Consider the following 15,006-nt stretch of genomic DNA (forward strand, 5'->3'; position numbering starts at 1 on the left):
AGCATCACTGTGAAATGTTATGTATAAAAAAAGTGTTCTAAAAGGTCGGTGCCAAATGCATATTATAGTATTTTTACTAATTTTTGGAAATGTGACTTTTACTGATTTCCAGATTTTTTCACTAATTTTAAGGCCGTAATAGAACAGTCTGTAAGGCACCAAACTGATGCGTTAGTATTAAAACTGGCATAAGCTGCAAAGTGAAACATACTGTAGATTTAAATTATTATAAATATTAGTGTATAATTATTTATATAAATGTCACCGATTTTCTGGTGTTTTTTATGCATACTTATAGGTTTTCTTTGTATTTAATTGACTTACTCAGTTGATACTGATCTACCCTGTTGTTACGCATTTGGCTTACGCTTGTCAGATTGCAACAAAATATTTAGAAAAAGTCGAACCTACTTTTAACAAATGTAATATATTATAACAAATCTAATAAAACGTATGTAAAACAATAGAAAAAGTCTGGTTCCGCCCTAAATCTTTCATATTAGTCATATGGTTAGATTTAATACGATTTAATTTTTATTTCTCAGAAAAATCAAAAAAGTAGATCATTATTTAGCATATCCATATGATATTTTTTAATTATTTTCAAAATTTAAAAATGCTATTTTCCAGATATTTTAAATAATTTTATTAGAAAAAATCTGGATAAACTTTTTTGTACACATCTAAGAAAACAATAGTAAAATATGTATTAGGTTACTTAGGACTAGATATTGCAATTCAGTAAATTACGGTTCTTATAAAAATATTATAGCATCACAAAAAAATTTGTAATAAAAGTACTATATTTTTATCTTAATAAAATACCATCAATACAATAGTGTCTGGTAAAAGTAAAATAGTTAGCACTAATTATTATACCTATTTTAAAATATTCGCTTTACGTCTACGTAAATAAAATATTCTCAGATAGGCATAAGTTATAAGACAATAATTAGTCAAACAAGGACGCCATAAAAGTTATTGCAGATTATTTTACTTTTAATAGCTTTTTAAACAAGACGGAAAGATATATAATACTTAAATTTTGCGGTTAACGAAAAAATATAGCAATAAAAGCGCCGTTTAAGGTCTCAAAGCGTTTATAAAATTTTATATTTTTTTCAGTAGTATTTTCTTTATAACAAGACGAATTGTTGGTTCCAAATATGCTAATTTTTTGTAATTACATATTTTTCTTTGATATAGTTCATTATCTAATTAGTGTATCAATTTTCTTGTTCTTTTCTATCTCGCCAAAACTTTTTTGATAATTCAAAACTTGCTTAAACGATGTAACAATGATGTCATTATTTTAATACAAAAATATCTTTTTATTTTATAAATATACAAAAATAAAATATTAGATAAAGAAAATTTGATTATTTTACCTACTGTTAATTCAGTGGTTTTTATAAATAAAAGCTTTTTGGATGCTATTTTTAAAGATAATAAAAAGCTCTAGCACAAATTTTATTATATTAATATTCGTTAATTTTATTAATTATTAAACTAAATAATTTAATAATCTTTAAATACTACTAGTATAATGAAATATCAAAAATTAATTTAAATAAAAAAAATAATTTAATTTCTATAATCTCCAAAATTATTATTTAAGAAGTTGTTTTTTATAGCTATGTAAATATCCTATACATTTAAAGGAACTAGAATTAATTAAAATATGTCATGTAGGATCATAATTAAATGTAAATTAGGAAAAGTATTTTTTTACATAATATTTAAACTTTATTACTGATATTGTACATAACTAAATATTGTTAATAATAATATGTATTATAAAACGATATACAATTAAAACATATCATTGGTTTTAGTATTTATTGCTATCTTTATCAATCAATCGTATTATCAATATGAATTTGTCAGTATTACTTATGCATATTATTATAAGTATAAAAAAGCTTTATTCATAAGTATAAAAAATCCTAAAAATAGTATATTTTAATCTTGATATTTTTTTAGACTATAAACCGTTTGAGTTCACTTTATGCATTTAACGTCAATTAGTGTTTTTCTTAAATATTAAAGCTAATATATTATTTTTTATTTTTAATTAAATTATGTATATATAAATACTTCTTAATGTTTCAATATAGCAAAATTAATTATTTAAAAAACTATTAATTAATATTTTACTCGCAAAGCTTCAAAATTAACATCGAAACGATGCTCACTAATTAATATTTCAGTCATGAAGTATTGAACATTTTTGTCTGAAAAAACCGTACGGTAAAATAAAAAGTTAGCTCAACGCTAGAAAAATAATTAAAAACTCTCGGCTCTCATGCTTTTATTTTTCTCTCTTTCCACTTCAACCATTTCATCCTTTGTCTAAGATTGACGAGTGTTATTTATTTTTAAAGCTTAGCTTTTATATAAAATATAAGTTAATATAAAATATGAAGTCGATTGCGATTTTATTGAATTTAAATACATGAAAGTATGTGTATATAGGGAACGCTTTATTGACCGCCGATTGAAGCCGTTCAATAAAAAAATTGAGGTCCAAATTCGATTATGGATTTGCATGTTTAGTTATAAAATATAAATATATTTTTCTTTGCTTACCTTTTATGGCATTAAGCCCTCCATCTTGAATCCTTTTAAAATCTTATACCTCGACGTTGTGGTTAAAAGTTTAGATTGAAATTTCATTGACACTACATGGCTCTATACAATTTAATATTATACTAGCATTTTATAAAGATACCTAAAATATTATATAATGATAAAAATGTATCCTATCAATGTTATATTATATTGTAATTGACATTTGGAAATATTTAAATAATCGTCAACTTACATATTACTTACACAAGTATTACTCCACTAAAAAAATATTTTTATTGAACGTAGAAAAAATATATAGATAATAATAAAGTGTCTTATTTTAAATGTAAATATAATACGTATTATATTAATGGTAAATGGTTAACATTAGAACTTATATTTTAAGAAAGCCTTCGATAAGATTTTTCATATGTGTTATTTAAAAAAATGGCCAGACCTGAGTTCTCCGGATGATTTAACTCTTTTGAAAGAGTATTTCAATTCGTTTAAATTTTTTTTTAAACGTAATGTAATAAATTAAACCATGATTTTCACTCGAATATACATTCGAAGAATGAACCCCCCGAGGCAAGAAATTACTAGCTACAAAAAATCTGTGTGTACACACGAAATCGAAAGAGTGCAAAGAAATATATGTTGTAACGAATTTCCCGAGCGCTTCCTCTCTTTTCCGGTGGCATTTTCGCTAGAACAATCGCGCATCAGTTTTCTTTTACGAAGAATGGGACAACCCTCCGGAAAAATGGACGCCTACATCCCAATATCACATTTTTATATTCAACTGTATGAATTGAGGGTGGAAGAGCAGGTTTCCATACGAAAACATACATAACACACTGTAAAAGTATAGTGACCTATAAAAAAAAAGTATCTTAAATAAAATGAAATTTGTCAAACTTAATCATTAAGTTTATACTATTGTCACATAATATTCTTATGTAAAATATTTCGCTGATCAAAGCTGCAATATTATAGAGGTTTTGTCTTTAAAAAATAATACATATTTATTTACTTAGGGTTAAATTTGATATATGTATATATTATATATATTTTTTTTTGTGATTTGTGATACAATTTGAACGCAAAAATTGTGATTTTTGCGTTTAAACTGAATTTGCGTGATAAACGTTAATCAAAATCTTCATCCTGATGAGTTGTTAATGTTTTCGAAAGTCTGTGACAATCCCTATTGCTGAGTGATATCATATCGTGTCTTGTTTAAATGACAGTTAAATATAATTTTTAATAGTTAGGGTTAGTTAATCTTTTTTAGCTTTTAGGGAATATAGTTTATTTCAATATAAAACTTAACTTTTCAAGCTCTTTAGAAAGATAATTTTCTTTTTGGCAAAGCAATTTAAATGCTGTCTTTGGAGTTCAGTCGATTCATGTGTTATGTTCATTAGAGTAGAACATAATTGTTACCTCGTGCACAGCTTTATAATACTAATAATATTAGAGATCTGTTCTGTTAAAAAAATGTTGAAGAAGTGCACCTGTGAGTGATCTTATGGATCTATTGTATATTTTTATTCCATAAATAATATTTTAGTGCATGTATATTAATATTTTATTATAATTCAGATGTGATTATCGAGCGCTACTCTAGTTTTATGAAACTATTTAATGTGTTTATGTGATTTAAGCGACTTTGATCAATGAACGGGTTTATCTTGACCAATTAAAAATTATAGTAAATCTCTATTTCTTTAATATGCGCTACTGTATATATTTAAACATTGAGTATCTGGTAGTTTAAAGGTAATTTTACACAAATTAATAGAAACAATATTTTTTGTCTTAGGTATGATTATTTTATAGATTTTCTTAATTTTAAGTATGATAATTTTATAGAAAGGTATTAAAATTGTTGCCCTAATGATTCATATTTTTCGTTTGATTGAAATTGTATGCTTTCCAAAGAGTCTCGTGAATTTTTTTTGCTCCTTTTCGAATGGCTAAAAACATATTTCTAGTTGATCTTATATATTGTTTATTATAAATTAAAAAATCTGTATCAGGAGTTAGGTAAGTTTTTAAGCTTTTAACTCTAAAATATATTTATTTTGACCGATATAACCTCATTGAGTTCTTATTCAAATTAAAAATATTTTAATAATTATGGTTTACTCTAATAAGATATTTTTGTTATAGCTTTTAAGAAATGAAAGTGTTTCATTTTTGCCACAAGTGCATCACAATTTACACTACACTGTATTTTGGAATTAGAATGTGTCCATTTGGGTACTATGTTTTTAAGTAAATTACAATATCATTGTTCGCAAAGGCTTTTTACAAAGGCTTTTTCTAGACTTTTCGTGCACAATTTTAAAAGTCTTTTTAGTACTTGACATATAAAACGACAAGAGATTTGCATTGTTGAAACGAAGTTGCCAATCTTTTAGGCTACTCTTGCACAGCAACTTTCATAAATTAAACCGGTTGAAAAAGTGTAATCTGTAAAGCGCTAGATCAATAACCCAGAGGCAAAGGTTCGGGTACTTGCAGAAGACTCAAATTTATATTTTTTTAAATGCACTAATATTCGTAGTTGCAATGTGACGTATATACTTGCAGTTATATAAATATATATATATATATATATATATATATATATATATATATATATATATATATATATATATATATTTTTAATTCTCGGGATTCATCGCGATTTATGCTTACTTGTATTCTATATTTCGGCCGTGATTTTCCGGCCATGATCACGAATTGCTTGCGACTGCCGCTCTTGTTCTTGACCTTGTCATATATACTCTTTCCGGTGGGGCATTATTAATTATATTAATTAATTGTCCATTTGTCTTGGATGAGTCATTTGTGTCTGTGTTAATGTTTTTGTCTAATGTTGTGGCAATTTGGCTGGTGACATTTTTTTGTGATTTTATTTTTCGTAATGACTCTAAAACCGGAAGCCAAGATTTCTGTAATATGCTACTGTCATCTCTTTTGTTCATAGCGATTTTTTTGTGGATCTCTATTTCGAGTGCTTCTCGTTTCCTACGAACAAAAGGGTTTTTTATATTAGCTATAGTTGTTGTACTGTCAAAATCAATCTTGTGGTCTTCAGTAAAACTATGTTCGGCTAAAGTAGAACTGCTCTTGAATTGTTTTACATCATTGTTATGTTCGTGTTCTCTGTGTGCGATGCGTCTGTTAGACTGTTCAATGTATATATTTTCGCAATCTGCACATGAGATTTTGTATACCCCTTGGGATTCATTTTTTAGATGATCTTTCCCGCTAGGAAGCATTGATCTAATTTTGTTTTTAGACTAAAAAATAGTTCTGATTTTGTGCTTCGTTAGGGTTCTTCCGATCTTTTCTGTTACCCCTTGGATGTATGGAAGACGTGCATGTCCTATGTAATTTTTTTCAATTTTCTTTGTTTTCTTCTTTGTTTCTTTCAAGTTTTCTTTTATAAAAACATTTGATTGTAGTGCTATTTTCACCGTCGAGTTGATCGTCGATATGTTCTTTGTCGGCTAATATTTTAGCTCTATTGAATAGAGAGGTTGCTACCGATTTGATCTGTGCCGGATGGTGGTGGGAATTTGCATGTAGATACCTATTGGTGTGTGTACTTTTTATGAATACTGTGTGTCCTAGATAGCCGTCTTATTTTTTTATGATTAGTGTGTCCAGGAAGGGTAATTGGCAATTTTCTTCAATTTCTATAGTAAATTTTATTTTCGGATGTTGGGTGTTGAGAAAATTAAGGAACACTTCCAAGTCCTCTCTTCCATGGGGCCACACTGCAAATATGTCATCTACATATCTTAACCAGATTTTTGGTTTTTTAATCGATTTTTCTAGGGTTGTTGTTTCAAAATATTCCATAAATAAATTAGCTATTACTGGTGATAGTGGTGAACCCATAGGTGCTCCTTCCACTTGTTTATATATATATATATATATATATATATATATATATATATATATATATATATATATATATTATATTTAAACGAAAACAGCATTACTTACCATTATCTAAGAAGTATGAACCACACAACACATAACAGTGACGCGCTACCTATTTTTAAACAGGCATCTTAACTAGTTAAATATAATAAAATAGTACTACACAACCAAAAATCAAACAGGTGGAATACAAATATAGCTTTCATCCATCCATACCATGATTAACGACCCAATTATACATAAAACGCATTGCCAAAAAAATATCGATTATTAATCAACTTATTATACCTCTTTTTTGGTATTAATAAATCTCAGATTACAAACGATACTTAAACGTGAAATAACGCAACGATCAATCATACATCACGATAGGCATATGATTTTTTTATCTTCAAAAAATACAGCAGCGGCTCAGTTTCACATGCAAATGATTTAAAAACAGGTATTTTTAAAATTTATGATTTTTTAAATTTCGATTTCGTGCTACAAATAGTCATGGCAATAAATCATTCGATTTTGACGTGCCAATGAAACCCGAAACTATTACTTGATGTTTGTGTATATTTTGACGTATGATATTATTTTTATAATGTGTACATAACGTACACATGTTCAGCAGATTGGAATATCTGCGATTATCGGCTTTTCAGGATGTCAAAAATAAAACGAACTGGAAAATGTACTGCATAGTATTACATGATAAAGTGGGAATCTATGGATTTAAATTCATAGATTGTGTGTTTTTTTGTATATATGTATATATGTACAACAAAAGTTCTAAAATAAAAGTACCTTAAAACAATATAACTTTTCTGATTATATTATATGTAATAAAGTTGCTATATAAAATCTAAGAAAAGCAATAACATAAATTATATTTTGGGACTCCTTATTTCAAGTAATCGCTTGATTGCAATGCTTGTATTATATCTAAAGAAAATAAAAACAAACATGAATTACATATTCTTTAGATTTTTTCGAATGTCTTATATTACTATTCAAATTTTATTTAACATCGATGTATCAATTTATTTATTGCTAATAAAACGTATTATTTGTCTGATCAAAGTCAATATGCTTCATCAAATAAAGTTTTTAAAGTTACAGGTCTACTTTAATGTAATGACTTGAGAAAAAAATCCCATAAAAGCTCTAGGGCATATTGTGAAATGTTACGGAAAGCTTTGACTTGTACAGATATTGATGGGACAAGTTGTTCATGATATATTTTGTTTTTATACAGCAAATGTTATCATTTATCCTGTCATAATAAATTCACGTATATTTCTTCCACAAAAGTCTGTACTTGATTATTCATATTGGTATACACATATGAGTAATGAAATGCAGTTGAAAATAATCGTTATAAAGTAAAGAAGCTAAGCAACGGATATACCTTTAAAGCATTATAATCTTTAATCAATTTATTAGTACACATAAAGTTGCTATTCTTTAAAATTAAGCTTTATACAAATATATAATAGTTTGTCTTGAATTAGATGATATATTAAATCAATTCCAAAAAATTAATAATGCTTTATTTTATATTAGTTTGACTTAAAATACAGATAAATTATTTATAATTAAAAGCTTATGATAAATTAGATGTAATATATTTATTATTTATATTCAAATTTAATCATGTTTTTAAAATACATATTTCTAAGAATCTTAGCGATGATTTGATTGATTATTATTGATTACTGCTAGTCTACAATTACATACCTAATTACTTTCAAATAGCTTATATTCCAATGTCAAATATATAAGTTCATTTTTTGTTAGAATGTAATTAGGATAAGCTATATGTGTGCTATACTTTTTTTATATTTGATTAAATGTATCCTTTCATAGTAAAAAATTAAATTCTTAAAATAGTATAGTATAATGAAAAGCACAACAGACCAATGGTATGAGTCGATTTCATTTGAACCATAGTATTAATATTTTTTTATAATATCTGTGGGATCAGAATTAGTTGTTATATATAATAATATTTTTAATTAAATATCATAGATTCCTAAATTTTTCCAATTTCACGAATAAATATTGATATGAATAATTAATATAAAATCCAACTAAGACGTGCATAGTAACATAAGATAATTGTCACCCGTAGCCAGTGAAACGCTTTTATTACATTATATTTACATATGTTGCAACAGATGATAAATGGCGAGATGTTTTCTCCGAGCGGTAGTGGAGAAGCTGGCACAGGGATGATGTCCGTAGGAGGTCGTCAAAGATCTTGTAGAAGGCGTGACAGCGACAGTATAAGTAACCAGGGCTGCAAAACTTGCTGACCAATCACAGTCATGCAGCGATCATCTAGCCAATAGATGTACTCATTTCTTAGAACAGAGAAATAGATATACGCATTTAAAAAGCGACATTTGCTCGATGGGCATTGTCCAAGGTCCTATTCTGCAACTAAAAAAATTAAATTAATTAACTATATTTTAGTCGCAGTGATGTTAGCTAATGCTAAATTATCTATAAGCTGTAATTAGACTTTATTTAGTTCTGATTTTTGTCTGGTGTCTAGCTGTAATTAAGCTCATGCCTTTTATTCTTCAACAAAAAAATACAATCAATAAATATTTAAATAATTAAGGGACTGATTGAGATACTTTTACTCTATTATTAGTCAATCTAACGTGCACTTATATAAATATATATACGCACAATTTTAATTAGAAAAGCACATAAAATGTTTGAATAGACCCAAAAAAATTAAAGGTGTATACATATAAATTAAATTAAATAGTAGCTCGAAATGTTTGAATACCTGTGCTCCAGCGATATTGAATTTTTGAAGAACATTCTGCTATGAAACGGTTATATGCTTTTTAACTTAATTCTACAATTCGTATATAGCTGGAAGCATCAGGATTCATATTCCTCTTGAATGCTCTTAAAATTAAATAAAAATTGCAGACTGTCTCATAATATGATTCAACTGCTTTAATTTTTAATTTTCAAAACAATATTTAAGTAGCTTAGAAGCAGACAAATTTTGTTTGAGAGATCACAGACAATTAATTTAAGCACGGTAATCAATACAACTTAAAAATAATTCTTGAACCAGTTTAATTACACAGAATTACCGAAAACATGGGATAGACAAGTCTGTTTTTGAGTAACTCACATACGTACATACGCTTATATATTTCAATGTTGTTATCCATAGTTTATACGAATTAATTAAATTACAGGATCGATCCCCGGCGGCCTGGGAGTACCCGAGAACATTACTGTGACCTTCCTGAATCCAACGTCAGTCAAAGTCTCTTGGGCAACTTCGTTCGAGAACGTAGACAAGTATGACGTCACATACAAGCCCACGGACGCAAGGTAAGACGGACATACCCGCTACGTGATTTATTTTTACGCTCTTCACGTTCTTCGCCTTCGTCGAATCGAACACTTTCGCGGCTCTTACGTGGTGCGTCTAAATTATGTACATACACAAAACAATCGATACAGTGTGCTTAGCTAAAAAAGCTATCGATTATGCATAGCCTTCAGATAAGTTCAAACAAAGCGGCGGTCCGACTTTTTAAGGTATTCTATATGGGGTGAGCTTGGGCAAACAGATATATAGGTTAAGAACGAACTAATTTTATTAAAAAGAATAGTATATGTCTAGCTTTCATTGATCACTATTAGGTTATTATTCAGAATTTGGTAAATTACAATGATAAATCAAACCAAAGGTTGGCAAGATGTGGTATTAATTTTAACGGCGATTTTTTATTTTCATTTAGTTAGGGCGACACATGCTTGTGATGCTTTTATTTTTTCTTTGCTGTTTTAAAACTGCTCGATTAGTAACGCCTTTTTTTGAGCCAGCTCTTAAATTGTTAAGCTTGATTCTGATTTAAATAAATCCTATAGCCGGTCCTCGTCAACTAATAATGCTCATGACTTTTTATCTTCTTCGATGTGAACCGCTATTATACCGTATGTTTTTTATAAGTAGCAAAACTAAAACATAGTTCATTAAAAAATAAGTTTTGAACACTAAAGAAATTATTTTTTATTTATATTGAATTTATTCTAACCTTAATTTTATATTTTAGTTCAAAGCAAAATTTGTACTATAACCAAATTTAATACAAACAATCAAAGTAAAAATATATTAAGCAAAATCAAGGTAAGCTTCAAAAGCTCAAACTGAAATTGATTTTTTTAGTTAGTTAATAAGAAAATATTATTAAAAATGTCAGGTTAATCAATTTATTTACCCTTTAGTTAATAATTCGACAACTTAAATAATGCATTTAATTAGTGGTTAAATTTACAAGCCTGATAATCTAAATATTATGTTATTAAATCATAAATTTCAGCGATAAACCCAAATATACACGAGTTCTTAAAAACGGCATACCACCGTGAAAAGTATTTTAACGCTTTAATAATGTAAAGTACGTGCATACGGGATTACTGCTTGTAATCTGCTCTAGCGACCAACAGAATTCTGTTTTAAAAACCTGTCACCCTTTGGATTGGGACGTTTCGCCAAAAAAGGTGTAAAACAATATATGCCTAAAATTACCATATGCATAAAAAGCACGAGGACGCAGTCGATCACTTTCTTTGGCACTTTTTCTGACATTCACACTTGAACATGCATTTCGAACTTTAAGACATCAGAACTTGAACTCACTAAGTTCATAAGAACTTTGACCAAGAAAAGTCCGACCCAATTTCAGACAATCGAAGATCGCAAAAGCTGCCGCTTCTCTCTTCGCATACTTCGCGTCCTGAAACCATAGCTAAACTTGCTTTGAAGATAGCTAGAGTCCATGCATAACTAACATATTTAATTGTCGCATATAAAATAACAAAAAAACATATACTACTGTCACGAAAGTCAGGACAAAAGAACTGTTTTATATATCAATGTCTTCCCATACTTATGTGCATGTAAATCATGACTTTCATATGTATATAAAACTAATGATATATTTAAACATTTACATTTATAAAAATTCACAATATTAAAAAATAAATTTGATTATGTCTGATTAAAAAGTCAATAGATTGTGTATATTTTTTACAAGCAACTCAAAATAAATGTTTTTTTTACGTAAAATTGTTGACGCAACTCAAATAAATTATATCTCAGTATACGATCAAATTAGTAACTAACAGCTTCACGATTAAATTAGTTATTTATTTAATATTTGCGACTGAACAAACTTTTTCATACACTTTGATTACAAATATGTAACAAATAAAATATTTAAATATAACTTTCTTATTCATAAATATGTCCCTTTGAAACATTATCGTGACGAGTAACAGAGAATTTTTGATGCTGCTAAGGTACACCTTGGGTTCTTGTTGTTTATCTTCTGAATATTTATGTACTACCCAAATTACTTATCAATGAGTAGTTGATAAATTATTATTATTGTTCACACTACTAAATATGATATTATAACGTTTAAGAACTAGTCTAGCCAATCAGTTTTATTTTATTAATTATTTAAAATCTTAGTAGTATTAGCATTTTAAAATCTATATAATATGTATAAATATATAAGCACGATTTTTCTCTAGTACAATAAATAATATTATGCTTTTATATGCCATTTTCATACCACAAAATATCAGGACGTATAAAAATATAAGTATTTTTTATTAAATGTATTGAAAGCATAAGTATTAAATTATAAATATTGCTAATATTTTATTTCATAAACATATATTTTAGTCCACTCGCCACAGGTCCACCCTAAATTATAAAATGCGTATATTTTTTGCTTGAGAGCTTTTTATTTTGTGAAATCGCTTACGTCCTCTTTATCACGTAGTAACACCTGCTTAGAGTTTCCCATCTCAAATTCGTGAATAATATCTAGCTCGGAATCGATTTTCGAAGACTCGATGGAGAGCATCGACTGGAATTTCGTTACATCTCTAAACTTCGATAATAGCTTTCAATGCTGAGAGCTTTTTGCGTCCGAGCCGAACGGCGCTCGTTAAACGGTTTTGTGTTCAAATCCAATTACACAGTTTGATCGTAAACTTGACATAGCCGATAATTTTTCATTTTATCGAATTAAATAATTATTTAAAATCAATATTACGATCTAGATAGAAGATATAGGAACGAAAGCATTAGGTGCGTGTGTCGTATTAATAAATCGATTGATATTTATATGGTACGTGTAATATATTTTTACCACAGTCGGACACATCTTGCCAATAAATCGGACTTATGATATAATCCAGGGGTCGGCAACCTTTTCGAGTCGTGGGTCACATTCAGTTTTTAGTTTTATTTATCGGGCCGCAAGTAATTGTAAGTAATGTTAAGATAAAATCTGATCAATTCTATTGAATGTTTTTTTTCTTATAACGTTAGTACTTTTAACTCTAATAGCAACAATTTTTTTATTCTAGATATTTCATTTAAAATCCACTAATTTTGCTTAAGAAAATTAGCCACGAAGTCAAAAAAATCCCTTGATATTCATTAATTTTGCACAATAAAATTAGACGCGAAGTGAAAGATTTTACTTATTAATTACCGATTTATATATTTTTTTATATATTAACCAGGTACCCGGTTCGGTTCCGGGTAATTTTTATAGACTAACTCAAAGCTTCAATTTATATTATATATGTATATTACATTAAATAAGACAGAAAATATATGTATTATATATAAAATAAGACCAAAGTAAGAAATATTTCAAATCCACTCTTGTTTCGCTTTTTGTCTGTGAGTGTAAAATATTTTTTATATATGTATTTTTTACATAAAAACACGTGAAATGGCTCACCCGTCCCAATATATTATTGACAACAAAAATGTGTATTTACTATAAGTCAAATGATTAACAAAAAATTCTCGCAGATTGTAAACTTGAAAGCATCATAAAATTTTTAATAAAATTTTTATAGTCTTCTGTTTATGAATCACTTAATTGTGCATGCAGAATTTGCTCTTTTCATGTTTGCAAAAGTGAATTTTTGTACCTTTTAAATCGATAATAAATATGAATCACCTAATCAAACAATTAATTCTGTGTAATAAATATTAAAAGTGCATTGGTGTATTAAAACAATCTGTTCACATCTCTTGCTAAAGAGCTAACCATTAACCGATGGCATCATAAGATTCCCTATCGAGCTCGACGGTTTAACGTTACATTCTGATTAGAATCCACTACTATTTGTCTCTCAGCCATACACCGTGAGGGTTACCCTGCGCTTCTAATGAAATATTCACCATTTTATTTTTATTATATAATAATGCTCATTTCTTATAATAAATACAAATATTTTATTGCTTTTGGAAACATAGAAAGAACACATTTAATAATGACTATAATAATTATATTTATTTATAAGATCGTTGAAATTCTGCGCAAAACTTTAAAAATCAGATACATAAGTAAGAAAATTATGGAATGAAGTTAGTGGTATTGTAGGTAAATCAAATTTATTCATTTAGCAATCCAGAACTGACGCCAATCCCCTAGAAATAAAAGTGGGAGGGCTGTCGCACGCAACAAAGAAAGAGATAAAGCATGCTATTTCGTGTAACGGTACTTCGTCCAGACGACATGGGAATCTTATGAGACCAACCGATGCATAACGACCGATTAAGATTAAAGATCATAAATCACTGACGGTTAATAATAACAATAGATTTAAATGCCGTTTTTTCGTGCACAACCGTCCCCCGAGTATGCCGTGCGTATTTTTAAAATAATCGCATTTTTTATTGTTAAATGGCAAATGTTTGTAGATGCCAAAACGAAATGTGTCATTAAACCTACATTGTGAAACAATACTTTCGGGCCATTAAATAGAGATTTCCTGTCCTTTTTAGATACACCCACTTAATCTCTAAATGGGTTTTGTGAAATAGAAGAATAGCCGGAGAATTTTGCATCTAAATATTTTTTTTAAATATATGTCATATAGAGAAATCAAATATTTTATTAAAATTAAAATAACTGGGTACCCGGTTTTGGTTCTATCCGGGTCGAAAGTTTCGCACATATCTTTACCGCCTTCACTTTTATAAATAAATCATTGCCTTTTAAGCTACATAAACTACCAATTTCTAAGAATGTAGGTATCCGTCAATGTCTAGAATGCATATTATTAAATATGCATTCGGTATCCATTGTCAATATATACCGATGAAACGATTTAGCTTATAATTTGAGCTGTTCAAATAAATTGATCTACTACGAAACAACACTTTATAAATTTTGCATCTGTAAATGACTTTATTATCTTCGCAATGAGTTCTCAAAAACGAAGAGACGATTCGTTTTTAAATGTGTTTTGTTGAACCATTAAAGAAGCTTTTATTTTATTAAAAGCTTCTTTAAAAATAAAACCAATGACGTAATTGCCAAAAACAATATCGAATACGTCCAGACTACACATGGAAGTTGTGCAATATGTCTTGAACGAAATTCAGATGTAATTTTAATAATA

The 15,006-nt window shown here is 28.0% G+C and overlaps 1 protein-coding gene across 1 annotated transcript in view; it reads left to right on the forward strand.

Moving 5' to 3' along the window:
* LOC148231623 (uncharacterized) overlaps positions 1-15,006 on the forward strand; it is a 156,674-nt gene that overhangs the window by 64,926 nt on the left and 76,742 nt on the right. The window contains exon 3 of the mRNA XM_088193665.1: positions 9,750-9,888. Within this exon, the coding sequence (XP_088049791.1) occupies positions 9,750-9,888 (139 nt within the window). The remainder of the gene's footprint in view (positions 1-9,749; positions 9,889-15,006) is intronic.

The sequence above is a fragment of the Plectrocnemia conspersa genome, unplaced genomic scaffold (genome assembly GCF_051122295.1).
Source record: "Plectrocnemia conspersa isolate PC_06_02 unplaced genomic scaffold, ASM5112229v1 ptg000009l, whole genome shotgun sequence".
NCBI classification, from domain to species: domain Eukaryota; kingdom Metazoa; phylum Arthropoda; class Insecta; order Trichoptera; family Polycentropodidae; genus Plectrocnemia; species Plectrocnemia conspersa.